We start from the raw sequence: 24,618 nt of genomic DNA, 5'->3' as shown, positions 1-24,618 counted from the left end.
GAGAAGATAAATATGAATTTAAAATAGTAATATGGAAGCCTTTAGCATATTAATAATGACAAAAGTCATAAAAGTTGATGAGATCACTCATGAGAATATGTAGACTAAGAAAATAATTAAAAACAGAAGCCCAGAAAACCAGCAGAGAAAGAGAAATCCCAAAAGAATGAGAAGAAGGATAGGAGGAGAAGCAGAGATGATGATGACATGGAAGCCCAGGTAAGAAAGACAGAGTGCACTAATGGGAGATCCTCATCAGTGTCAAATGTAGCAAAGAAATCAAGTGATACAAGGACCAGTGTTCATTGCGTCTAGCAATTAATTGATTATTGGTGACTTTTTCTGGAGCAGTTTCACAGAAAAGTAAGGCAGATATTCACGTTGGTGATATTTGGTTGGCCTATGTATATAACATTGAAACGATCGTCACGATCAGGGTAATAAACTTATCCATCACCCCACAAAGAAGAAGAGTATAAATCTTAATAAGTTAAAGGAAAGGAGGCAGCAGAAAGAGAGACTGACTTTCTAGGAAAGAAGACAATTCGTGGAGCAGAGACAGGGAAGCAGGTGAAAGCCAGGTAGTGACCTCAGCTGTTCAATCAGAGGGCTTTTTTTCCTTTGATCTTTTTCTCCCCTTCTTCGTGGCTTAGACTGTATTACAACTGAGGTTGCAATTTTGTTGTTGCCTAATAGGTGATGTCAAAACAGAAATGATAAATTTGTGTACGATAAAGTATTATTTACAGAAAAACAGTGTAGTCATAGAATTTAAAATAGAGACTATTCACCAGAAGTACTCATTCCTACCACTTCAAAAACCAGTTTTCATTTTCTTATGTCAATATTTTGAAATCTCTAAACTGTGTGTCTTCTCTTGCAGCCCAATTAAAGGATATTGCCTATGGCACCAAGCAGTACAAATTTAAACCAGAAATCATGCCAGATGACTCTGTTGATGAATTTGATGAAACCATCCACTTAGAACGAGGCGAAAATCTATTTGAAATCCATATCAACAAAGTAACCTTTTCTTCTGAAGTTTTACAGGCATCTGGAGATAAAGAGCCTGTCACTTTCTGTACCTATGCTTTCTATGATTTTGAACTACAGACAACTCCCGTAGTGCGAGGCCTTCATCCTGAATATAACTTCACTTCTCAATATCTTGTTCATGTTAATGACTTATTTTTGCAATATATTCAGAAGAATACTATCACCCTTGAGGTCCACCAAGCTTATAGCACAGAATATGAAACAATTGCAGCATGTCAATTAAAATTCCACGAAATGCTTGAAAAAAGCGGCCGAATATTTTGTACAGCAAGTTTGGTTGGTAAGTACAATGTATAAGCTTTGGGTGTTTGAATTACTAATTTGGTTTATATATTGATATGGTACTCTACTATCTTTTCTTACATATTAAAGGTGCCTTTAGAGCACAGACAGCGTTCTTTACCCACAGTTAATTGGACTATCTTAAATGTCACTGATGCCGAGCACAGTGGCTCACTCCTGTAATCCCAACACTTTGGGAGGCCAAGGCAGGTGAATCATTTGAGGCCAGGAGTTCCAGACCAGCCTGACAGACACAGCAAAACCCCATCTCTAGTAAAAATACAAAAATTAGCCAGGCGTGGTGGTACATGCCTATAATCCTAGCTACTTGGGAGGCTGAGGCAGGACAATCGCTTGAACCCGGGAAGCAGAGGTTGCAGTGAGCTGAGATGGCACCACTGCATTCCAGCCTGAATAACAGGAGCAAAACTGCATCTCAAAAAAAAATGTCATTGATGATGTCAGCACAATGGCTATTAATTTTTTAAAACTTGTAACTTCGGATGTTTATCGTATTGATACTCTGTTTGGCTAAATTACGTAATTTATAAATAAATTTATGTATTGAACTATAGTTTAATAGTTTATAATAATTTAAATTATAGTTTAATAGTTATAACTAATATAACTAATAATATAAGCTATTTATAAAATTATTACTTTTTTTAAGACCTTATGTTATCACTATTAGTAGGCACTGGGAATAAGGTGGTCAGTGGTAAATAAGAGAGACAAAACTACCCCTTGTAGCTTACCTTCTAGAGAGGATTACAGGCAATACAGAAAAGTTAATCAGAGCAAGAGGCTAAAGGGAGAAATGGCAGGTTGCAAATTCAGGTAAGGGCTTCTCTGAGAGGGTAGTGTTGGCAAAGAATGAAGATCCATGCCAGGATCCAGGGGAAGAATGTTTCAGGCAGAGGCCATAGCAAGTGCAAAAACCTGAGGAGGTGCAAGCCTCACAGTGGGAGGAACAGCAGGAAGCCCAGTGGCTGCGGCAAAGGGGGGATTCAAGTGATAGGTGGGGCCAGATCATGTTGCAGAGCCTTGTAGGTCAGAGTGAGGAGTTTGGATTTTCTGAGCTTTTAGAAAAATCACCCTGAGTGCTGTGGAAAGAATAGTCTGAAGCAGGCAAGAGGGAAAATAGGACCGTTCTCAGGCTATTGCATTGATCAAGGAAAGACGATGGTGGCTTGGATTAAGATGGTAATGAAAGTGGCGATAAAAAGTAGTTATATTCAGTACATATTTTATTAACTTCTCCTTCAAGACTTGCTTATCAGTTGAATGTGTGATAATGAGGGAAATGGATGAAGCAAGAATTTCTGGCATGAGGAGCTGGAAGAATGGTGATACCATTTACTGAGATAGGGAAAACTGGGAAAGGAGCACATCTGATAAAGAAAATCAAGAATTCTGTCTGGACAGGTTAAGATTGACCTGCCTATTAGACATCCAAGTGGTAATGTCAGGCTGTTGGTTGTACACACCAATCTGAAGGTAAAGGATAGAGATATAAAAGTGGGAGTTGTTAGCATATGGAATATATTTTAAGCCATGAGCATAGATAAAATCACATAGAGAGTGAATGTAGATAAAGGAAAGAAGGTGGCCAAGGACCAAGCCTTTGGAAACTCCAAAAGTAAGGCCTCAGGAAGAGGAGGAAGAGCCAGCAAAGGAAACTGAGGAGTGGCCAGTGATGTAGGAGGAAAACCAAGAGTCTGTGGTACCCCAGGGACTAAGTGAAGAAAGTATTTGAAGAGGGAAGGAGGGTGACTTAGGGTTTTGGGACAGATTTTATTTTATTAATTGAGTGATCAATTGCATAGGTAATATATTCACATGACTCAAAAATCAAAAAGACGTCAATGTCTACCTCCTTCGCCTTCTCCTTAGCCACCCTGGGTCCCCTCACCGAAGGCTACAGATTCTTTCAAAGATTTTTGTTTGTTTGTTTGGGGTGTTTTTCCATAAAGACGGGGTCTCACTCTGTTGTCCAGGCTGGTCTTGAACTCCTGGACTCAAGCAGTGCGCCTACTTCAGTCTCTCAAAGTGCTGGGATTGTAGGCATGAGCCACTACACCCAGCTTCAAAGATCTTTTATGCATATATAAGCAAATATATATTACATTAATATTATTCTTTTAGGACTTATTTTTAAATGATTACTTCTGTCATACTGTGTCTTGTGCTGCTGTAGCAGAATACCTAAGTCCAATATCAAGGTGTTCACATCTGGTAAGGGTCTTCTTGCTGCATAATAACATGGCAGAAGGTTTAGAGGGTGGGAGCGAGCAAGAAGGGGCCAATCTCAGTCTTTTATAATGGCACCAATCCTACCCATGAGGGTGGATCCCTTGTGGCCTCATCACCTCTTAAAGGTCCTACTCATAATACTCTTAACAATGATAGTTAAATTTCAGCATGAGTCTTGGAGGGTACAAACATTCAAACTATGGCAGGCAGATAGTAAGTCACATTTGTATGCTGATGAGAATGATCCATTAACAGGGAAAAAAATTGATAAAGTAGGAAAGAGTAGGGGTAATATTTGTAATAATCTGGTGTGTTCAGAAAAGTTTACGTGTAGAATATTCTCTATTTGACAAATATTAAGTAGCCTTTATATACTAGTTCCTCTGGTAGGAATATATTGGTGGAAATTATGGCACTTGCTCTCAAGAAACTTACAGCGTATTAGAGAAATAGACTGGTGAACAGATGGGCCGAAGCAGTCAATGCCCTAACAAGGACATACAACATCCATGAAGGAAGCACAGGGCTCTATTCTCCTGGGAGCCATACAGAAAGTCTTCCCCGCAGAAGACAGATGAAGAACTGGCTGAGTTGAGAGGAGTATTGAGGGTGTGAGGGCAAACGTCGTGCAAGGGTATACTGCATGCGACGTGTTTGGCATAGCTATGACATTTTCCCTTATGCTTGTGATATAGGATACAAATGGGAAGGTGGCAAAGATGTCTTGAAACTTGAATTAGAATGTGGAACGTCATATTTATAATTTTGAGGTTTCATATTGTAAATGTCAGACAACATTGAGTGCAACTTATTTTTAAGAAGTATTATACTATAGCATCAAAAAGAATCTGTGGAGTATTTGATTCAGTGTTTAGGTTTTTTAAATATATTTCAGAAGGAATGAAATAGTACAAATTGGAATATCTCAAACATAGTTTGATGTAGTTCTTTAATAATATTTAGTATACAATGAAACTCATACTTCAGAAGTAACTATTTTCTTCATCTGCTGTTTGCCAATCTCACATCATTTGTGCAAGTCATATTATTTTACTCAGCATAAAATGTATAGTTTTAATGCATAATGCCATTGATGTATTTTTACTGGAACATATTTTAATGTATGAAACTATTTTAACCTTGGGTTATGTGTTGATTTGTAGGAACAAAAGGAGACATCCCAGATTTTGGCACAGTGGAATACTGGTTCCGATTAAGAGTTCCCATGGATCAAGCAATTCGACTTTATCGAGAAAGGGCAAAGGCTTTGGGATATATAACATCAAATTTTAAGGGGCCAGAGCATATGCAGTCGGTAAGCTCATTTGGCTTTAAGACCCTTTTATAACATAGAAATTTTATAATATTTATTTATGTGTCGTGCTTTAAACTGAAATCGTTTTCTTTCACAGCCATCAAGTGGCTTTTTTTAACTTTTATTTTGAAGTAATCATATACTCACAGGAAGTGGTAAAAATAGTACAAAGAGATCCCCTGTAACCTTCACCCAATTTCTCCTAATTGTAACATCTTGCATAACTATAGTATAATTTCAAAATCGGGAAATTGACATTGGTACAATATTATTAATTAGGCTACATACCTTCCTTAAATTTCATCAGTTTTTACATGCACTTGTGTGTGTGTGTGTGTGCGTGCACATATGTGTGTAGTTATTCTTTGCAGTTTTATCACATGTATAGATTCATATAACTACCACCAAAACCAAAATACAGAACTGTTCCATCAACACAAAGAAACTCCCCTGTGCTACTCAGGACACTTTTGAAAAATTAATCATCACAATACTGCTGTCATGCATCAAAAGACTTTTGTTAAAAATTCTACTGTTAAGGAAATAAACAGCTGTTATTGGACTATCAGTTACTGTGCTTTCAAATTATTTCCTCATGTTAGGTTTCTGAAGTGCAAAGTAGAATACAAAATTAATATTCTGTTTCTGGGAACTGGGAATTTAAATGCAACTCCTTAGGGCAGCATTTCCCAAACAATGTTTCGTGGAGTCTTAACGACCATATTTTCATATTAGTTCCATGAATCAATAAATGCAGAAGGCCTTGAATTGAGCAAGGTTAAATATGATTCTTGACTTTAGGGGTTCCCATATACAACATGAATCTTTTTTTTTTTTTTTTTTTTTTTGAGACAGAGTCTTGCTCTGTTGCCCAGGCTGGAGTGCAGTGGCGCAATCACCACTCACTGCAAGCTCCGCTTCCCGGGTTCACGCCATTCTGCCTCAGCCTCCCAAGTAGCTGAGACTACAGGCACCTGCCACCACGCCTGGCTAATTTTTTGTATTTTTAGTAGAGACAGGGTTTCACCATGTTAGCCAGGATGGTCTCGATCTCCTTACCTTGTGATCCACCCACCTCAGTCTCCCAAAGTGCTGGGATTACAGGCGTGAGCCACTGCGGCCAGCCTATATTACATGAATTCTAATAGGCAATGTAAAGTATGCACTCACATTGAGTAACAGAGGGATAGGATATAGTAGAAACATTTGGTATGTCTGTTCAAGTCATAATTATCTTACCTCTTTTTTTATTTGGAACTCCCTCACCTCCAATCCATGGAGCTGGGTTCCCAGTGGCCGGATTTGTGTTAGCAGATCCCATTTTCTTTCACTCCCCACCCTATTATAACTAATGATTTGAGAATACCCAATTGACACCAGTTGAGCCAGTCAGATTCTTCCCTCTGAGATCAAGAGAAAGCAAGACATATCTGGAACACGTAAAATTGGGGGCTGTAGGCAGCCATCATCTACCATATTAAACAGTGAAGGTTAGACAATAGGTCTGAAGAAAGAGAGTAATGAACAAACATACAGAAAAAAATGGAGACCAGATGGAGACGACATTTTGCTGGTTTCTAGGCCACTGCCTTCTGAAGGCCCAACCACATTTCTAGTCTATATTCCATGAAATATGCCTGTAACCTTAAAGTCCCTTTTTTGTTTTTGCTAGATAGAATTAATTTCTATGACTTTCAGTTAAAGAAGCATGACTAATATCACACTGATTTCCAAACTTAAGAAAGAGTGCACCTGCTTCCAGAGACCATCTTTCTGGCCAGTATTCCTTACAACACACTTTGGGAAATGCTGTTATGGGGATGGGAGTTAGAAATAAGGAGACCCACATTGTTTGGTTTTGTAGTGTAAAGCTTTTTAGATTCCCAGATTCTGACTTGAGTAAGTTGTTTCCTGGTGGAATTTCAGCTCTGGTAGGTAGATTGAGGGGAGAAGTGGAGGTACTTTTTCAGTCATTCCTCTCAGCCTTCTATTGCTGAAGGCAAACTAGCCCTGGGAAAGCAATATTGTGATTCACTACTTAGGTTTCTCCTCTCCACACACCAGATTTCTCCACTAAGGAGATTATGACGACAGCTTTATTTTTTCCTCCTCCAATAAACTTCTCATGGAGTCAGGGTCCCAGATGCTCAATCCAGATTCAGAAATGCAGAGGGATGCCTTTGTGGAAGGTAGAGACTCCAGCACTAAACCAAACAAAGCACAGAAACACTAGCATTTTCTTTGTTCCAGATCACATCAGCCATGGAATATTTAACGGTCAGCGCAATTCTTTTCTAAAATACCTGTGTGCTGTCCATCTCAGTAATGGTTCCAGAGGAACCATAGAGTAGTTTCCGGCTCTACCTAATAACTCCTTTTGTTCCTCTCTCTCCTGAAGTATCCTCCCGGTCCTAGCTCTTTTTCCCTTCAAGGTTTATCTCTGACTCTGTTCTCATTTTCTCATAACAGTTCGACTTTGTTATACTGGCTCATTTGGCCTCAGGTATCTGCTTCCTCAAATCCCAACAGTTCAGGATGAGGGCCAACCCAAATATAACAGAATCATTACTCTGGGTGGGCAGGTGAATGTCTTTTAGTTAGGATGTTCATCTTTGGACCCACTGCTAACTATAGTCTTAAGTTATCAAGTAGAATTGAAGAACATCAGATTATCGTTTTTCTGGGTTTTATTTGATTTTAGCACCAATCTCTACATGTATGCTCAGTCTCTAAGGTTTATTGCTAATAACACAGGATCATCTATTCACACATGTTCTAGGGAATACTGATTTTCCATTAGAATCAAAGTTTATTTTACAGAGAAATTATGAGGTAAAAATACGCAGCTTTTGTCGTTGACAAAATTATCTTATTTGGGGCTTGGCAGCTGCTGTTTATCTTTTAACTGTATTGTTTCTGTAATATAAATATGTATGTTTTTCCAGTTAAGTCAGCAAGCACCCAAAACTGCTCAACTCAGTTCTACAGATTCCACAGATGGCAACTTAAATGAACTTCACATTACAATAAGATGTTGCAACCACCTGCAGTCCCGAGCAAGCCACCTGCAGCCACACCCATATGTTGTGTACAAGTTTTTTGATTTTGCAGACCATGATACAGCCATCATTCCCAGTAGCAATGATCCACAGTTTGATGATCATATGTGTTTCCCAGTGCCAATGAATATGGATTTGGATCGGTACCTTAAGTCAGAGTCTCTGAGTTTTTATGTTTTTGATGATAGTGATACCCAGGAGAATATTTACATAGGAAAAGTCAATGTGCCTCTGATTTCGTTGGCACATGACAGGTGTATCTCAGGTAAGCCTATGTTCTTGAATCTATAAAATTGTAAAAACAAAACAAAATTATATCTTACTGTTATGGATATGATTTATAGCTAATCATCCTAACCTCTTCTAAGTCTTTAAACTTTAGGCTTATATTTTAAAAATTATTTTCTTACTAGTTGCTCTAGGGATTACAATGTGCATCTTATCCCAGTCTACTTAAAATTAATACTAACTTAATGGAATTAAATACTTAAGGTATTTAAATTAAATATTTAATTCAATTAAAATATAGAAAATCTAATATTTCATTCTCTCTCATCTCCTTTTTGCAATTATTATCGTATATATGTATATAGTATGCCTCTCTATGTATTATATACCCAACAATACAATGTTGTAATCATTGCTTTATAAAATCTTATATTCTTTAAAAAAGTTAAGAGAAGTAAGAGATGGGAGAAAATATATAATTATAGAAGACTTTGATATTTACCTACATATTTGCATTTTTGGTATTCTTTATTTCTTCCTGTAGATTTGAGTTACTGTCTGATATCAGTTTCTTATTCCAGTAGAGCTCTATTTCCTTCCCCTTCTTTGTGCTATCACCATATATGTTTTGTCTTCCTATGTTATGAACCCAACAATATAATTTTACAATTATCGTCGTATGCAGTTATCTTTTAAAACAGTTAAGACCAGATAAAATGTATACTTATGCTGTGTTTTGTAATTACCTATGTAATTACCTTTATTGGTCTCTATTCCTTTGTGTGGACTTGAGTTACCATAGGTGTCTGTTTCCTTCAGCCTGAAGAACTTCTGTGATATGTCTTGTAAGTTAGGTCTACTGGCAGTGAATTTTCTCAATCTGGGAGGATTCTGTTATCTGGGAGTGTTTTTATTTTGCTTTTGTTTTTTGTAGGATAGCCTTGCTGTATATAATATTTTTGGTCAACAGTTTCGTTTAGCTTGGTTTTTAACTTTCTGCACTTTGAGTACCTCAGACCACTTCTGGCATCCATTGTTTCAGATAAGAAATCAGTTGTTAATTTTATTGTGGTTCTCTCATACTTGATGTTGTTTTCCAGGTTTTTCTATTTGTTTTGGCTTTCAACAGTTCTTCTGATGTGTCTATATGTGGATCCTTTTGCATTTATCCTACTTAGAATTTGTTGAGCTTCCTGTATGTGTAGTGTAATGTTATGCACCACATTTGGGGAGTTTACCGCCATTATTTTTTCAGTTATTTTTCCTCCTCTTTTTTTCTTCTCCTTCTTGAACTTCCAGTACATGTACCATATGTTGGTATGTTTGATGGTTTCCCCACAGGTCTCTGAGGCTCTATTCATTTTTGTTCATTTTTCCTCCCATTCTTCAGATTGTATAATCTGTTCTGATCAACATTCACGTCCATTAATTCTTTCTTCTACCAGTTCAGATTTCCTACTGAACCCTCTTGAATTTTTTCATTGCAGTAATTATACTTTTCAGCTCCAGAATTAGGGATCTCGCTCTGTTGCCCCCGGGCTGGCCTTCAACTCCTAGGCTCAAGCAATCCTCCTGCCTCAGCCTCCTGAGCAGCTAAAACTACAGGCACATGCTACTGCACTCAAGCATTATAATCTCTTACTATATTCCCTATTTGATAAAACATTATCATTATACTTTCTTTTTAATTCTCTAAATACGCTTTCTTTTAGTTCTTTGAACATATGGATAATAGCGGCTTTGAGATCTTTGCCAAGTCTAACATATGGTCATCCTCAAAAAATGTCTATTGATGGTTTTTGTGCTGTGTGTGCAGTACATTTTCCTGTTTCTTTGCATGTCTCATAAGTATTTTGTTGAAAACTGGACATTTTTGGAGAATATATTGTAACGTCATTTCCTAGGTGGTTATTGTTGCTATTTTTGTTTGTTTGGTGACTTGCCTTGACTAATTCTGTAGAATCTATTTCCTCTGCTGTGTAAGCCACTGATGTTTCTGCTAAGTTTTGTTTCTTTTTTTCTTTTTGTTTCAATTTTAACCATAAGTCAACATAGCTTAGTGGTCAGCCAGTGATTGTTCAAAGGTGTGCTTAAACACCTTGAGCCAGTAGGTTTCCACCCTTTGCCTATGGGTCAGTGTGTGGCATGGAGGATGCATTCAAATCAAAGTTTGGTCTACAAGCCTGCCTCAGCTTTTACTTTCCGAATTGACTAGACTTCTCATTCAACCAGGGAGAGATAGCTTACCAGGGTTTCCCCTGAGCATTTACACAGCTTTATGCGTGCCCGTAGCCTTCCACATCATGAGCTATAAATAGGATCTTGTCAAGTACCACTTTTTTTTTTTTAGATGGAGTCTTGCTCTGTCGCCCAGGCTGGAGTGCAGTGGTGCCACCTGGGCTCATGGCAACCTCCTCTTCCCACGTCTCTTCCCGCGTTCAAGCAATTCTCCTGCCTCAGCTTCCCAAGTAACTGGGATTACAGGCACCCGCCACCACACCTGGCTAATTTTTATATTTTTAGTAGAGACAGGGTTTCACCACCATGTTGGCCAGGCTGGTCTCGAACTCCTGACCTCAAGTGATCCACCTGCCTCAGCTCCCAAAGTGCTGGGATTACAGGCATGAGCCACTGCACCCAGCCAACGCCCACTTTTGATATCCTATTCCTTGGATCACCCTTTTAAATTGTTGGCTGGCCTTCTGGTGTTTTGACTTGCCCCAACCAGTATTGAGACCTCAGGCTGTCTGTGATGTTGACCTTCTCTGATTGTTTGCCATTGAGGTTGCTGTTGTTTTTAACAATAGCTCTGGGCATGAAATTATCTATATTTTGTCCACATATAGTCAGCGCCCTACAACAGAGGCTGCCAGTCCTCTTAGCCTATCGTAGCCTGGGAGAACTTCTGCAAAATGGGACTAGGGAAGAAAGGGGAGGATGAGAGCAGTCCCACAGATTCCTACTGTTCTTACTAAGGTGCAGTAGATTTTCTAGAGTAAATGCTTCTTGATTTAGCCAATATCTTTGATCAATTTCCAGAATCCTTAAATGGTTGTTTCTGACCATTTTGTCCAGTTTTTTTAATCATTTTTTAAGAGAGGATTTGCTGAGCTTTTTACTTAGCTATTCTGGAAGTCTTGCTATGCCTATAAAAGTTTATCACCTCATGTTCTACTTACATCCTTTTATCCTACCCAAAGTCTAGAGTTCGGGAGTTTTTTTTTTCCAGCCAGCCATTAAAAAGAGTATCAACATTTGAGAGCAAAGTAAAGGATACTCTTACGCAAAAGCTAACACTTGAAATTTAGGTTTATGCCGGTGCCTGTAGTCCCAGCTACTCCAGAGGCTGAGTAGGCAGATGGCTTGAGGCCAGGAGTTCAAGGTGGCCAGTGTGCTATGATCGCATCTGTGAATAATCACTGCACTCCAGCCTGGGCAATGTAGTGAGACCCTGTCTATTTTTAAAAAATTTAAAAGATAGATTTTTTTTAAGTCAGAGATTTTTTTCATACCCAGAAATCAAGTGCAAGTATTAAAATTTGAGACTCAATATAGCAGATTCACATTTCTTTGGTTACTGCTATTTGCTGTAGATGGTCCGTTTATTTTATGGACTTTTTCTATGCTACTGTTAATTTGAAGTAATTTAACAAATCCCAACAAAATACATTTAAAATTATAATAGAATTATATGGTAACGTAAAAATTTCTTTAGATGTGTAAATTATTTGAAATTTTAAAGTATTAATATATTTTTCTTTAGAGACAAGCCTTGCAAAAACTTTCAAGTCAAAATGGAGGATACTTGAGCCTTCTCGAAGGAAGGCTAAGAATTCTGAATAATCTCTGAATTTAATTTCAGTGAATTAAATTATTTATAAATTAATTTTCTCAGTATTATCTTTGAGGCCTTAACTTCTGAAGGAAGTCTACTTGAGGGATGAACCTGTCATAGATCGTTTTGTGTTTATTCTACTCTCTAAGCCTTCTGAATTCTGAGTAAAAGCCAAAATTAGGGGGTACAACCACCTGGCTAGCTCAGTCGGTATAGCATGAGTCTCTTAAAGTAGAGAGTTCTTTGTTCTTTAATTCTTACAGTAATAGAACTTCACCCTAGCATTAATTAAAATTGTTGTAATTTGACAGGAATATTTGAGTTAACAGACCATCAAAAGCATCCTGCTGGCACCATCCATGTTATATTGAAATGGAAATTTGCTTACCTTCCACCAAGTGGATCAATAACAACGGAAGACTTAGGAAATTTCATTCGCAGAGAAGAGCCAGAAGTTGTTCAAAGACTTCCTCCAGCGTCCTCTGTTAGTACACTAGTTGTAGTGAGTAACAGTGACTTATAATTTTTTTAACAAGTATAAAATTTTGAATATAAAACTTAAGAACTAAGCCTGTGACCCCCACCAAAAAAAAATTAATAGTAATAGCTAAAGTCTTATCTGAAATCTAATGGTCATCATACTCAGTCTGACATATTGGTTGGTTTGTCTTAGGCACCAAGACCTAAACCAAGACAACGTTTAACACCTGTAGATAAGAAGGTATCTTTCATGGATATCATGCCACATCAGAGTGATGTAAGTAGCCAACACTGAAAATAGTGATTTTTTCATAACAAATATTTGAAATAAATTATATAGGCATACTATTCCCTACCTAATTTAAATGGAAACAGGTGAATAAAGTATGTCTTTTCCCATTAAAATGATCGCTTTGTGTTTTGGCACTATATGTAAGTGTTAACTGTTCAAATTTCTTATCTAAACCCTTTTTTGGGCCCTTACCTCTCTTTAGCTTCTGCCCCAATCCTCTGCTCCTATTTATTTAAAAAAAAAAAGTCTTCAAAAGTTTTCTAAACTCTGTCTCCTTCACTTCACATTGTTTCTTGGACTCACTTCAGTCAAGCTTTCATCCTCATAAAACTACTCTTAACTAAGGTCTCAGTGACTTTCTGTCTGCCATATGCCATAGTCAATTCTCAGTGCCTGTCTTAGTCTCCCAGGAGCATTTGACACGGTGGAATACGGGCCTCTCTTCTCTTGGCCTCTGGGACACCATACCTTCCTAGCTTTCCTCCAAGTTTACTATTATACTTCTCACGCTCCTTAACCATACGTTTAAATGTCGACGTGCCTCTGTAGTCAATCCTTAGACCTCTTCTCAATCCATATCTACATTAAGAGATCTCATACAGCCCCATGGCTTTAAAAAGCATCTATATGCTGACACTTTCATATCTATAATCTTTAGTCTAGACCTCACTGCTGAATTTCATATTCATTTTCTTACTACCTATTTAATGTGCAATGAATGTTTAATAGGAATTTAAACTTAACATGTCAGAAACCAAACTCCTGATTATACCAACCCTCTTCCAAAATGTTTGCCTCTTTCACTGTTTCCCATTCTCTGTAAATGACATAATCACTCACTTGATTGCACAGGCATGAAATTTTGGAGGCATCCTCTTGACTCCTCTTTTTGTCTCACCCCCACACCCAGGTCATCCACAAAAGGTGTCAGCTGTACTTTAAAAATGTCTACTGTATTCAGATTGTTACCATTCTCTTTGGTGGACTTTTTAGAAAATATATCTTCTTTGTAATTCGCATATAACTTACATAGTAAAGGACATAAATCATAAGCATAGAGCTCAATGGATTTTTAAATATGTATACACCTGTGTAACTACCACCCACCTCAAAATATTCTGTCTCTCCAGAGCTTAAAATAATACCTGGCACATTCAGAGCATTTAATATGTGTATGATAAATAATGAATTCAATAATTATAATTCAGTAGATGTTTTATCACTGGTATTTATGGAGTGCTTATTAACTCATTTAATCCTCACAACAACCCTATGTAGTTCATACTAGAATTATTCCCATTTAAAGATGGGGAAAGTGATGTTTAGAGAGGTTAAGTAACTTGCTCATGGCCAAAGTATTAGAACTGGGATTTGAACACAGCCTGATTCCTGAGTAAATGACCACTAACATTAAAAAGACACAAACATAGAAGTGTTTGTTGCAATGTTAGTCATAATACCTAAAAACTGTGAACTAGTTAAATGTCCAACAGCAGTAAAATGGTTCATTAAGCCATGGCACACCCATCAATATAATATTCTATTGTCATTTAAAATTATGTTTTCCAAGTTTCATATCAGGAGAAAATATTTATGTTCTGATATTAAATTTTTTAAAATGTAACAGGATATATTGTTTTTATAATGCAGTTATTACTGTGTAACCAAAATTTTTATTTCCATCAAAAATTAGTTTTACAGAAATAGAAATCTAAGAAGTTTAATAGATATCACCGTTGAGTACTAGATTTATATTGATTTATTTTATATTTATCTTTTACATTTCCTACATTGGCCATGTTTACTTTTAAAAATAGTAAAAGTCATAAGCTATATTTTAAAACTAAACATTAGTTTATTAACCCAGGAATAATAGCTAACTATGAATTCATATTTGATGAAATAAAAAGGTGACATTGATCACAAGGAATACATACCTATGCTAACATATGACGTTTTTAAAATCACATGAGTAATTTATAATCATCACAGAAATATTAGAAAATACAAAGAAGAAAAAAAAAACAGTGAAAATTAAAAGTTAATGTTCTAATGTTCCCAAATCTAAAACTCAGAGATACTGTTTGGATGAATTTCCTTTCATGCTTTTTCCCATGGAAATATACACATACATACGTTTGCTTGCTCATTTGTATTTTAATCAAACATAATACAACTATATATATTGTTCTGTAAGTAGCTTTTTTACTCAATACCATGTTATATTTTTCTCTGTAATGTTAATAAACACAGATCTACATCAAATTTTTTCATAGTAACACAGAACTCAGGTATTTGGATATAGCATATTTTATTTAACTAATGCCCTATTGGATGTTTGCATTGCTCTTAGTTTTTTTTGCTATTGTAAACAGTGCTTCAGTGAACTGAACTTGCAGTTCTTAAATTACATATATATTATATATATTTATATTTTAAAGAATATAAATACCATTTTATTGAAATTAAGTAAATTCAGTGTCATATGAGTATTATATTTGCTGCCAATTTTTATTAGTTCAATATGTATGTAATAGAATGATTTGGGATTTAGTAATAAATAAAAAATAACATATATGCATGTTTTCACGTTAATATAAGGAGACTTCTCCTCCTCCTGAAGATACGAAGGAAATTTCACCAGAGGTAGAGCATATACCAGAAATAGAAATTAATATGCCAACTGTTCCACCTGTTCCCGAGGTATGTGTTTGTGTTAAAATTATTTTGGAAGGTTTAATTTGGTTCTTAAAGACTTTGTCTTATAAGTTTTGACATGACTCAGGAAGTCATAGCATTTCTCCTGTTTTTATATGTGACTTCCTTGGAATAGAAACTCAAAAATATGACAAGGGTAACAGCTATAATTATACTGCTATTGGCAGGTAATATATGGATGTGTGAATTAAAGTCTTAATGTAAAATTCATTTTGAGATTAATACATTTTTTATTCTTAGTACATATTCAGATTTCCATTTATCTATATATTGTCATTTGTCTGTACAAATTGAAGTGGTTGTTTTCTGAGTCTCATACATATCACATATCTATATATTTAAGTCTCAAATTTACATGCTTTATTATTCAATTGTTCCAGCAATAATGCTATAAAATGTGATCTAAGCAATAATAAATATGCCAGTGTGCTTTTATTTCTTCAGGTTTCACAAGAAAGCAGTGTAGATGAGGTAAAAGAAAATACTGAGAAAATGCAGCAAGGAAAAGATGATGTGTCTTTACTATCTGAAGGTCAGCTTGCAGAACAAAGCTTGACATCTTCTGAAGATGAAACAGAAATAACAGAGGACTTGGAACCAGAAGGTGACTTTCTTATTTAAACTAACATTGTTTAGTTAACTCTGTGCTTTGTTTTGTCTGTTAGAGTGTGCATCATGGAACTCTTCATTTAATGGTAGCATCTACTTCACAATACCTGTTTCTTGACAGAAATGATAGAATATAGTTCCATCTGCTTAGTTGTAGTTAGGTGGAATTGTTGTATCTCTTCTTATTTCAACTTGGAGCTCCACAATAGAATGCAAGTGTTGTTGCTGACCATGTTCCCAATTTATGTTTTAAACAGTTTTATTTTCTCTTTGAGTTCAGTATTATTGTCTGCGTTAGTGTAGAGGTCTTGACTTTTTAAAAATTGAAACCCAGCCAAAAATGACCACTTACTGTATTTTTAAAAATCTGGTAAAAGCAAACTAATCTATAAGAATAGGAATGGGGAGGGGCAGAAAGGAAGAGGGGGCCTGAGGAGACTTTTTGAGGTGATGGACATGTTCACTATCTTAACTGTGGTGTTGGTTTCACAGAGTTACACTTATGGCAAAACATCTAATTTTAGCCAAGCATGGTGTTGCACGCCTGTAGTCTCAGCTACTTGGGAGGCTGAGAAGGGAAGATTACTTTGTAGTCCTGTAGCCCAGGACTTTGAGGCTACAGTGTGCTGTGATGGTGCCTGTGAATAGCCTCTGTACCCCAGCCTGGGTAACATAGCAAGACCCTGTCTCTAAAAATAATTAAAGTGTGTGTGTGTGTGTGTGTGTGTGTGTGTCAGATTTTGCAGTTTAATTGTCTGTAGCTTATTGTCTGTCAGTTTTATTTCAATAAAGCAATAAAAATTTTAAAACTCTAATAAGAATAGCATTGACTTACATAACGTTACTGTTCAGACTGTTAAAAAACATCTATTACCCTATGCTTCTCTTCTTAAAAATTTTTTCTTAAATTTCACAATAAACTGTATTTGTATTGGCATTTCCTTTGCTTCTACCAAAATTAACCTTGAAATTTTTAGTCTTTTTTTTCCCTAAAATGTAATGTGTCTGTGAACAAATTTGCTACTAAAAAAGATCTAGATACAATTACCGTGTTTCTTAAGGTTATCTTATGGTGTGTGCTTGTTTCTCTTTATTTTACAAGGTATAAGTAGAATTGGTTTAACTTGTGTAAATGTTACCCTTTTATTTTTTAACAGTTGAAGAGGACATATCAGCTTCTAACAGTGATGACTGTATTATTCCAGGTCCTATCTCCAAGAATATCAAACAGGTCAGTAACTTGATGCCAACTAGAAATGTTCTGAAATAAGGCTGCCTTTCATTCACAGTACATGTGCAGTCTTCATATATAAAAATCTTAAGGAAAACTGTTTCTGGAAAAACTTTAATGTTTATCATAATCTTAACCAAGTAGTCATCTAGTACAAGAAATTTTTATTTATGGTTTCATTATGTAATGGATTATAACATACAAGTATTATTTTCACAAAGAGTGCCTTAAATCTGTACCTACAATAGTTATTTGCTTAAAACTAGCTGACTTCTTGACTCCTTTTCAAGACTAGCATACCAAGATGTGTTGAAACAGATTTGAACTTTAAAGAACTCAAAATGTGAGATGCCCTTTGAAACTATAGTAGTTTGCCTATGTGAATTCATAGACTACTCTTACCTAGACATATCCACTGATAATATGTTACAGTTATTTCATTTCTTCCAAAACAAATGAAGGCTTCTTAGAAAGCAATTAATCTTGCACTGGTATACTTTGCTTTTCTTGTAGCACATGGCTGAAAAGTAGTATGTAAATTGAAATTTTGAGAAGAGAATTATATTTTTTAAAATATTTATGGGAGGTATACTATTTACCAGAGCATTTTTTTTATTGTAAGAGGGAAAAAGTTTTTATAAAGTAAATGTGAGTAAAAAGCTCTAGCTTTTTCTGTGCATCTACATTAATTTTTCTTGTGATTAATTATACTTCTTTTGTAGAATTTTTACTTTATTGATAAGAATTGGAATATTTCTTTTAACTCTTCCTTCACACATTCTTAGCTTAGTCTCTCTTTAAAACAAAACCACAGACCAGACACAGTGCTTCACACTTGTAATGCCAACACTGGGAAGCCAAGGCGGGAGGATCACATGAGCCCAGGAGTTCAAGGCTGCAGTGAGCTGTGACTGCACCACTGCACTGCAGTCTGGGTGACAGAGTGAGATTCTGTCTCTGAAAAAATAAAGAAATAAAACAAAACAGTAGAACAGAACATTTCAGTTGTTGTCACAGATTCCTCCATGAAATCAAGATACCCACTGTTTCTGTGCATGATAAATACAAATAGAACATTTTATCTGTCCAAAGTTTTATTATCATTATTATTATATATTTATTAATTATAATAACAGCATCTAATGTATGAAAACTCCTACTTAGACCTGCAATAGAACCATGTGTATGTTGGCAACATTGCTAGCATCTCAGTGAAGTGAGTACATTGCTCTTAACTAAGGTATAATAAACTTTAACAAAGAAATTTAGCAAAAGAAATAACTATTTCTCTAAAATATTCACATAATTCTGACATACATATATTTTTTCTTTGTAATAAACTGGATTTTTTTTTCTCATTACTTAAGGGAAAATAATTTGTGTTACTTTGCTACAGCCTGATACGGTCTTTACTACCATTCCAAAATTTGATTTCCTATAGTGGTTTCAGATGCTATCTCAAATGTGAACATCATTTAAAGCAAGCAATTCTTCATGCTTCAGCTCCCATGGGCTTTAAAAAATTCTATTTTCAGCAGCAGTCACTGACCAGCATCCTATGTTTTCTTAGTTTGTTTTGTGTTATTATAAAGGTATACCTGAGGCTGGGTAATTTACAAAGAAAAGTAGTTTATCTGGCTCACAGTTCTGCAGGCTGTTCAAGAAGCATGGCACTGGCATCTGCATTTGGTGAGGGCCTCAAGCTGTTTCCACTCAGGGCATAAGGATAAGGGCAGCCAGAGCATGTGTAGATCACATGGCAAGAGAGGAAGCAGGAAAGAGAGAGGTAAGAGTTGCCAGGTTCTTTTTAACAATCAGCTGTCAAGGGAACTAACAGAGTGAGGGCATTAATCTATTCATGTGGAATTTGCTCCCTAATTCTAAACACTTCAGAACAGTTATATAATATTGTTATCTAATCTACAGTTTTCATTAGAATTTTGTCAGTTGTCCTAGTAATATCATTTATAGCATCTTATTCGTATGGTCCAAGATCCAATCCAGATCACACATTGCATTTCGTTTTCAGGCCTCTTTAGCTTCCATTAATCTGTAATGGTTCTTCAGGCTTTCTTGTAGTCTTTTATAACAGTGACACTCCTTAATACAGGCCATTTACATTGTAACATATTCTTCACTGGATTTGTCTGGTGTTTCCTCAAGATCAGATTCCAGTTATGCATTTTGGTAGGAATACAGAAGCGATACTATGTCCTCTTCATTGCGTCATATCAGGAGGCAGAAAATGTCATTTTGCCTAATTATTGATGGTGTTAACTTCGGTTGTAGTATTGTTTCATAAATCCTTTTGTAAGCTTAAAAATACTTGTGGTTCATTAGTTTTTTCTTTTGTCTTCTCTTTAAGAACTGCTTCTGGTAAAAATCTCAGAACAGTGAAACATAGCTTTCATAGGAAGGAATGTATTACTGAATGCCTGTTATGTGCTAAGTACATCCTATGCTAATATTTCCTCACAACAATTATTCATTTATTACCATCCATTGTGTGTCAGGCAGGCATACAAGAAGCAGTTCCTCCCCTCGAAGAATTCGTAGTCTGTAGGGGAAACACAATTAAAATGTATAGTGGTCTGCACCAGGAGAATGGAATGCATGGGGTGCTATGGGAGCATTCAGAAGGGGTCCCTAAGACAACCTGAGGGGCCTTCCCTTCATCAAGGATGACTTCCTAGAGTCAGTAAAGCTGGAGCCAGTGTTGAAGATGATTAGGAGTTCATGAAAAGGGTGAGAAAATCATAGGCCAAAGGAATGAAAAGCGTGAGAATCTTAGAGAACATGGCTTGTTCTGGAATTCAGAATGGTTTCCGGGTGGGCCAAGCCATTATGGTATGCTTAGGGAGCCCAGGAGAATAGGCTGAAAAGGTAGGCATAATCCAGAGCATTGAGGCCTCTGAGATTTTTAAGGAATGAGGATAGAAGATCACTCATTCATTAAACAGATACATATGTAGTGAACATTTGTTGTGTTCCTAGCCTTGTTCTAGGGACTGGGAATAGATCCACGAATACAAAAAATTAAGCTCCTGATCTTAAGGAGTTTACACGCTTAGATCACATTTTGAAAGATCATGCTGTCAATAATGTAAAAAATAGATTAGAGGCACAAACTAGTTAAAAAGGAATTAGATAACCCTACTCTATAGTTATCCCCACTTTTTAAAAAATTGCCTCTATTTTATAATGTCACAAAATTAGCTGTAGAAGTAGTGTCCTAGATAAGTATCATTTATGCCAGTTACAGTGTGAATTCAAATTATCTGATACACTGTGTAAGCAATTTAAGATCATTCAGTTTCTGTTCTTCATGTTACAGAATCTGACAGTTCATAGTTATTTCCTAGAAACGTTGATCCTTAGAAGGAATCTAACAGATTTCCCAGTACTTCTACATATTACGTGGTTATTTCTGTTTTCTTCATGTCTGTGATGTATAATTAATCATAGATTACTTCATTTTGTTTCATTTCATTTACAACATTTATGAGCTTCACTTTGTCAGTATGAAATGCTTGTCCCCTCCTTTCCTTTCCAAAGTGGCGTAATTAGTGTTAGCATCTTTTTTAACAGGCTACACAAAGTTTAGTGGCTGGATTAAATCAAGTCATTAACATAATGTGCCACACAATTTGCCCCTATCTCTCTTCGTTTCCCGGACATCAAAGTGCCACATAGCGCAAGTGTAATTGGGCCTTGCTGGCCTGTCAGATTCCGTCAGCCTGACAACTGCTGCTTTTACTAAAAAGCTTCTAGGCATGATAATTAATGGCGAGGGTGGGGGGACAGAAGTCTGAGAAATGTAAAACTTTGGACATTTCTCTATGAATATTTTATTAATTTGAATAATCAGAAGTTAACCGTATAAATTTGATGTATAATACATTGATTAAAAGCCTTGTTTCAGGTCCTCAAAATAGACATCAAAACTGAACATTTGCATCTGCCATGGCATTAAAAAAATTAACAATCTGTCTTTTGCATTATTTCTAATTTTATTCAATACTGCAGCTTTCATTTTTCACAACAAAATGTATCACCATGAACTCACAGCTGTCTTAAAATGTGCCCACAGGTGAGAATGGGAAATTACAGACTGAAAGAGCAATGGACTCTTCTGCGCAGTGCATATTTACATCATTCTCTTTCTCTGTTCCTACTCCTAGCAGTTTTGTAAAAACTGCCATATTCAATTGGACTAAATTGCAATTCTACCTGGAAACTAGGTTCCCTGAACAATGAGCTGGCATTCCCAGGTGATTACAATAACGATGTTCAGCAAAATATGTTTAAAACTTTGAAAGGCACAATGCAAAAAGCAATTCACTAGCGTTAGAATTCACATATGAAAAATTATTAAATCACTTAGGAATCAAATATGATATCAGTGGATAAAATAAGCCACTCTCAGTGTTTTACATGTGAGGGCTTAAGCTAGATAGAAAGTGGGTTTTAAAATATATGTTACTTGGCTGGGCACAGTGGCTCACACCTGTAATCCCAGCACTTTGGGAGGGTGAGTTGGGCAGATTACTTGAGGTCAGGAGTTCCAGACCAGCCCGACCCACATGGTGAATCCCTGTCTCTACTAAAAACACAAAAATTAGCAGGGTGTATTGGCAGGCACCTGTTATTCCAGCTACTCAAGAGGTGAGGCAGGAGAATCCTTGAGCCTGGGAGGCGGAGGTTGCAGTGAGCGGAGATCGCACCATGGCACTCCCACCTGGGCAACAGAGCAAGGCTCTGTCTCAAAAATAAATAAATAAAAATAAAATATATTTTATGTAAAACCAGAAATGTTGACATACTCTCCTGGTAGAAATTGCTTTTAAAACTATTTTTTGTGCTTTGCAATTTAACTAACTCTTACTAACATACCATCAACATTTTTCCATGACAGCATACTCTATTTCTTTCAACATACCCATAATATTTCATTATATGGCTATACTATATTTATTTAAATAAGCCCCTTTTGATGGACCCTTAAGTTTCTATCATTTTTTGCTAATATAAATATTTCTGCTTAAAATGAACATTGTTATATATAACAATGTTTGAAAATTCATGTTTTCTCCTATTTGACACTATCCATTAGCCAAACTAATGGATAAATTATGCCCCAGTGATGATTTCATTTAAAAAGAAATAAATGGGGCCAGATGTGGTGGCTGACACCTGTAATCCTAACACTTTAGGAAGTCCAAGGCAAGAGGATTGTTTCAGGACAGGAGTTCAGGACCAGCCTGGGCAATGTAGCAAGATCCCCATCTCTACAAAAACAACTTCTTTACATTAGCCAAGCCTGGTGACACATGCCTGTAGTTCTAGCTACTCTGAAGGCTGAGGTTAGAGGATCACTTGAGTCCAGGAGTTCAGGGCTGCAGTGAGCTGTGATCATACCACTGCACTGCAACCTGTGTGACAGAGGAGAACCTGTCTCTCCAACACACACACACACACACACAAAAGAAAAACAAAAAGGTCTATACATATATTTTTATTTGTGCATACAGACATGACCTTTAGCTTTATGTAAGCAAAGAAAATGTCTGGGAAGATGCACATCAGACAGCGTTAGCAGTGAATATCTCTAGGGCAGGAGTCAGCAAACAATGACCCATGTGCCAAATCCAGCCCTCTACTGTTATTGAAACCCAGCCATTCATTCGTTTACGTATTATCTATTGCTGCTTTCACTCTACAAGGGCAAAGTTGAATACCATATAGCTTGCAATGCCAAAAACATTTGTATTCATCCTTTTACAGAAAAAAAAATTGCCAACTCATGAGTTAGGTGGTAGAATGAAACAAGGAACTTCTATATTTGACATTTGGTAATTTATATTGTTGGATTATTTTTAATGGTGAGCTTGGATTGATTCAAAAAAGGAAGTAGTTAGTTAGCTAATTCTGTACTAAAATGTTGAATAATAGCAAAATAACAGTTTAACATGAATATTGTGGAAGCTTTTCTATAAAGATGTTAGAAGTCTCCATCGGTGGAAGATTAATCTTTTTTGGTTTAGAGCAATATTTCTCAAAGTATGATCCCCAGAGTTCAACATCAGCATCTGCATCACCTGAGAATTTGTAAGAGATGCAAATCCTTGGCCCCACCGGAGACCTAATGAATTAGAAGTTCTATGGAGTCCACCAATCTGTGTTTTATCAAATGATTCTGGGGTATGCTAAAGTGCAAGAACCATAGCTTTAGAAAAAAGCAGTACTTTTCACCCTTGGCTGCACATTAGAACCATCTGGGGAGCATTGTTAAATGCCAGGGCACAGGCTCCACCCGGATAAATTAAGTCAGAATTTTGTTTATAGCTCCCCTGGTGATTCTAATGTGCAGCCAAAATCGAGAGCCACCATACTACAACATCTGTTCTCAATGATGGTGAAAGGAGAGTAGCAGATCAAAATCACCTGAAATTGAGGGTGATTTTTAAAATTCTCCTTGCTTCACATTGCTGCCATAGTAAACCACAGTTAATGATGGAAATGTGTCATGTCCCTCAGGTTTGTATCTATTTATACACACACACACACCATTTTTATGGTGATAAAATAATACCAATTTATAATTATTTGGCATAATTATATTGAGATTAATTTGATATTAGGGTAGGAAAAAATAATCCAAGTCACTGCATAGACATAGTAATTTATAGGGTATATAAGGACACCGTGACAATGTTCTAAAAGTAAGCACTCTTAAAGCTAGCACTGTTTTGATCCCCATCACTGAAGTTTGCAACATTTACCTTATTTGTTTAATATAGTACATTTTAACAGAACATGTTAGAAAAGATAGATTACTGCCACTGATGACAACTGGGTGGTTTTCTTTTGTTTGTTAAAAACCTTATTGCCTTAACAGTTTGAGATTCTGGAGACATCACCTTTCTATGTATTTCTTTCCCCTAAAAAGTTATTGTTTAAAACAATCAAAATGCTTTAACCAGAACTCATATGAAGAGTGGATTTGATGCACAATGTAAGAGGAAGCTTTGGAGCCTAGTGTGAGGGACTCAAGGAGACTTTTTTGAGTCTTTGAGATGATGTCTCTACCCATGCCCAGCCTGAAGAAGGGAACTTGTAAGAATCACCATTAATTAATATGCATTCCTACCCTACTTACATATGGCTCTGTCAATACCAGTGGTTAAGTCTAATTGTTTTAACCAACTGTTTTGAGCTTGTCTTAGAGCTCACCCCAATTAAAATTTGTACTCTTCAAGA

The 24,618-nt window shown here is 36.3% G+C and overlaps 1 protein-coding gene across 2 annotated transcripts in view; it reads left to right on the top strand.

Annotated features, from left to right (window-relative positions):
- RPGRIP1L (RPGRIP1 like) overlaps positions 1-24,618 on the top strand; it is a 99,823-nt gene that overhangs the window by 48,660 nt on the left and 26,545 nt on the right. Inside the window, exons 15-22 of one of the 2 annotated variants that reach the window (XM_025369987.1) lie at positions 884-1,336; positions 4,755-4,906; positions 7,852-8,230; positions 12,340-12,530; positions 12,702-12,785; positions 15,402-15,503; positions 15,963-16,122; positions 17,285-17,358. In XM_025369987.1, coding sequence (XP_025225772.1) covers positions 884-1,336; positions 4,755-4,906; positions 7,852-8,230; positions 12,340-12,530; positions 12,702-12,785; positions 15,402-15,503; positions 15,963-16,122; positions 17,285-17,358 — 1,595 coding nt within the window. The remainder of the gene's footprint in view (positions 1-883; positions 1,337-4,754; positions 4,907-7,851; positions 8,231-12,339; positions 12,531-12,701; positions 12,786-15,401; positions 15,504-15,962; positions 16,123-17,284; positions 17,359-24,618) is intronic. The other variant, XM_025369988.1, reaches the window with a different exon arrangement.

This window comes from Theropithecus gelada, chromosome 20 (genome assembly GCF_003255815.1).
Source record: "Theropithecus gelada isolate Dixy chromosome 20, Tgel_1.0, whole genome shotgun sequence".
Classification (NCBI taxonomy): domain Eukaryota; kingdom Metazoa; phylum Chordata; class Mammalia; order Primates; family Cercopithecidae; genus Theropithecus; species Theropithecus gelada.
Note: the sequence above shows the minus strand (reverse complement) of the source record. Positions and strands in the feature narration are given on the sequence as shown.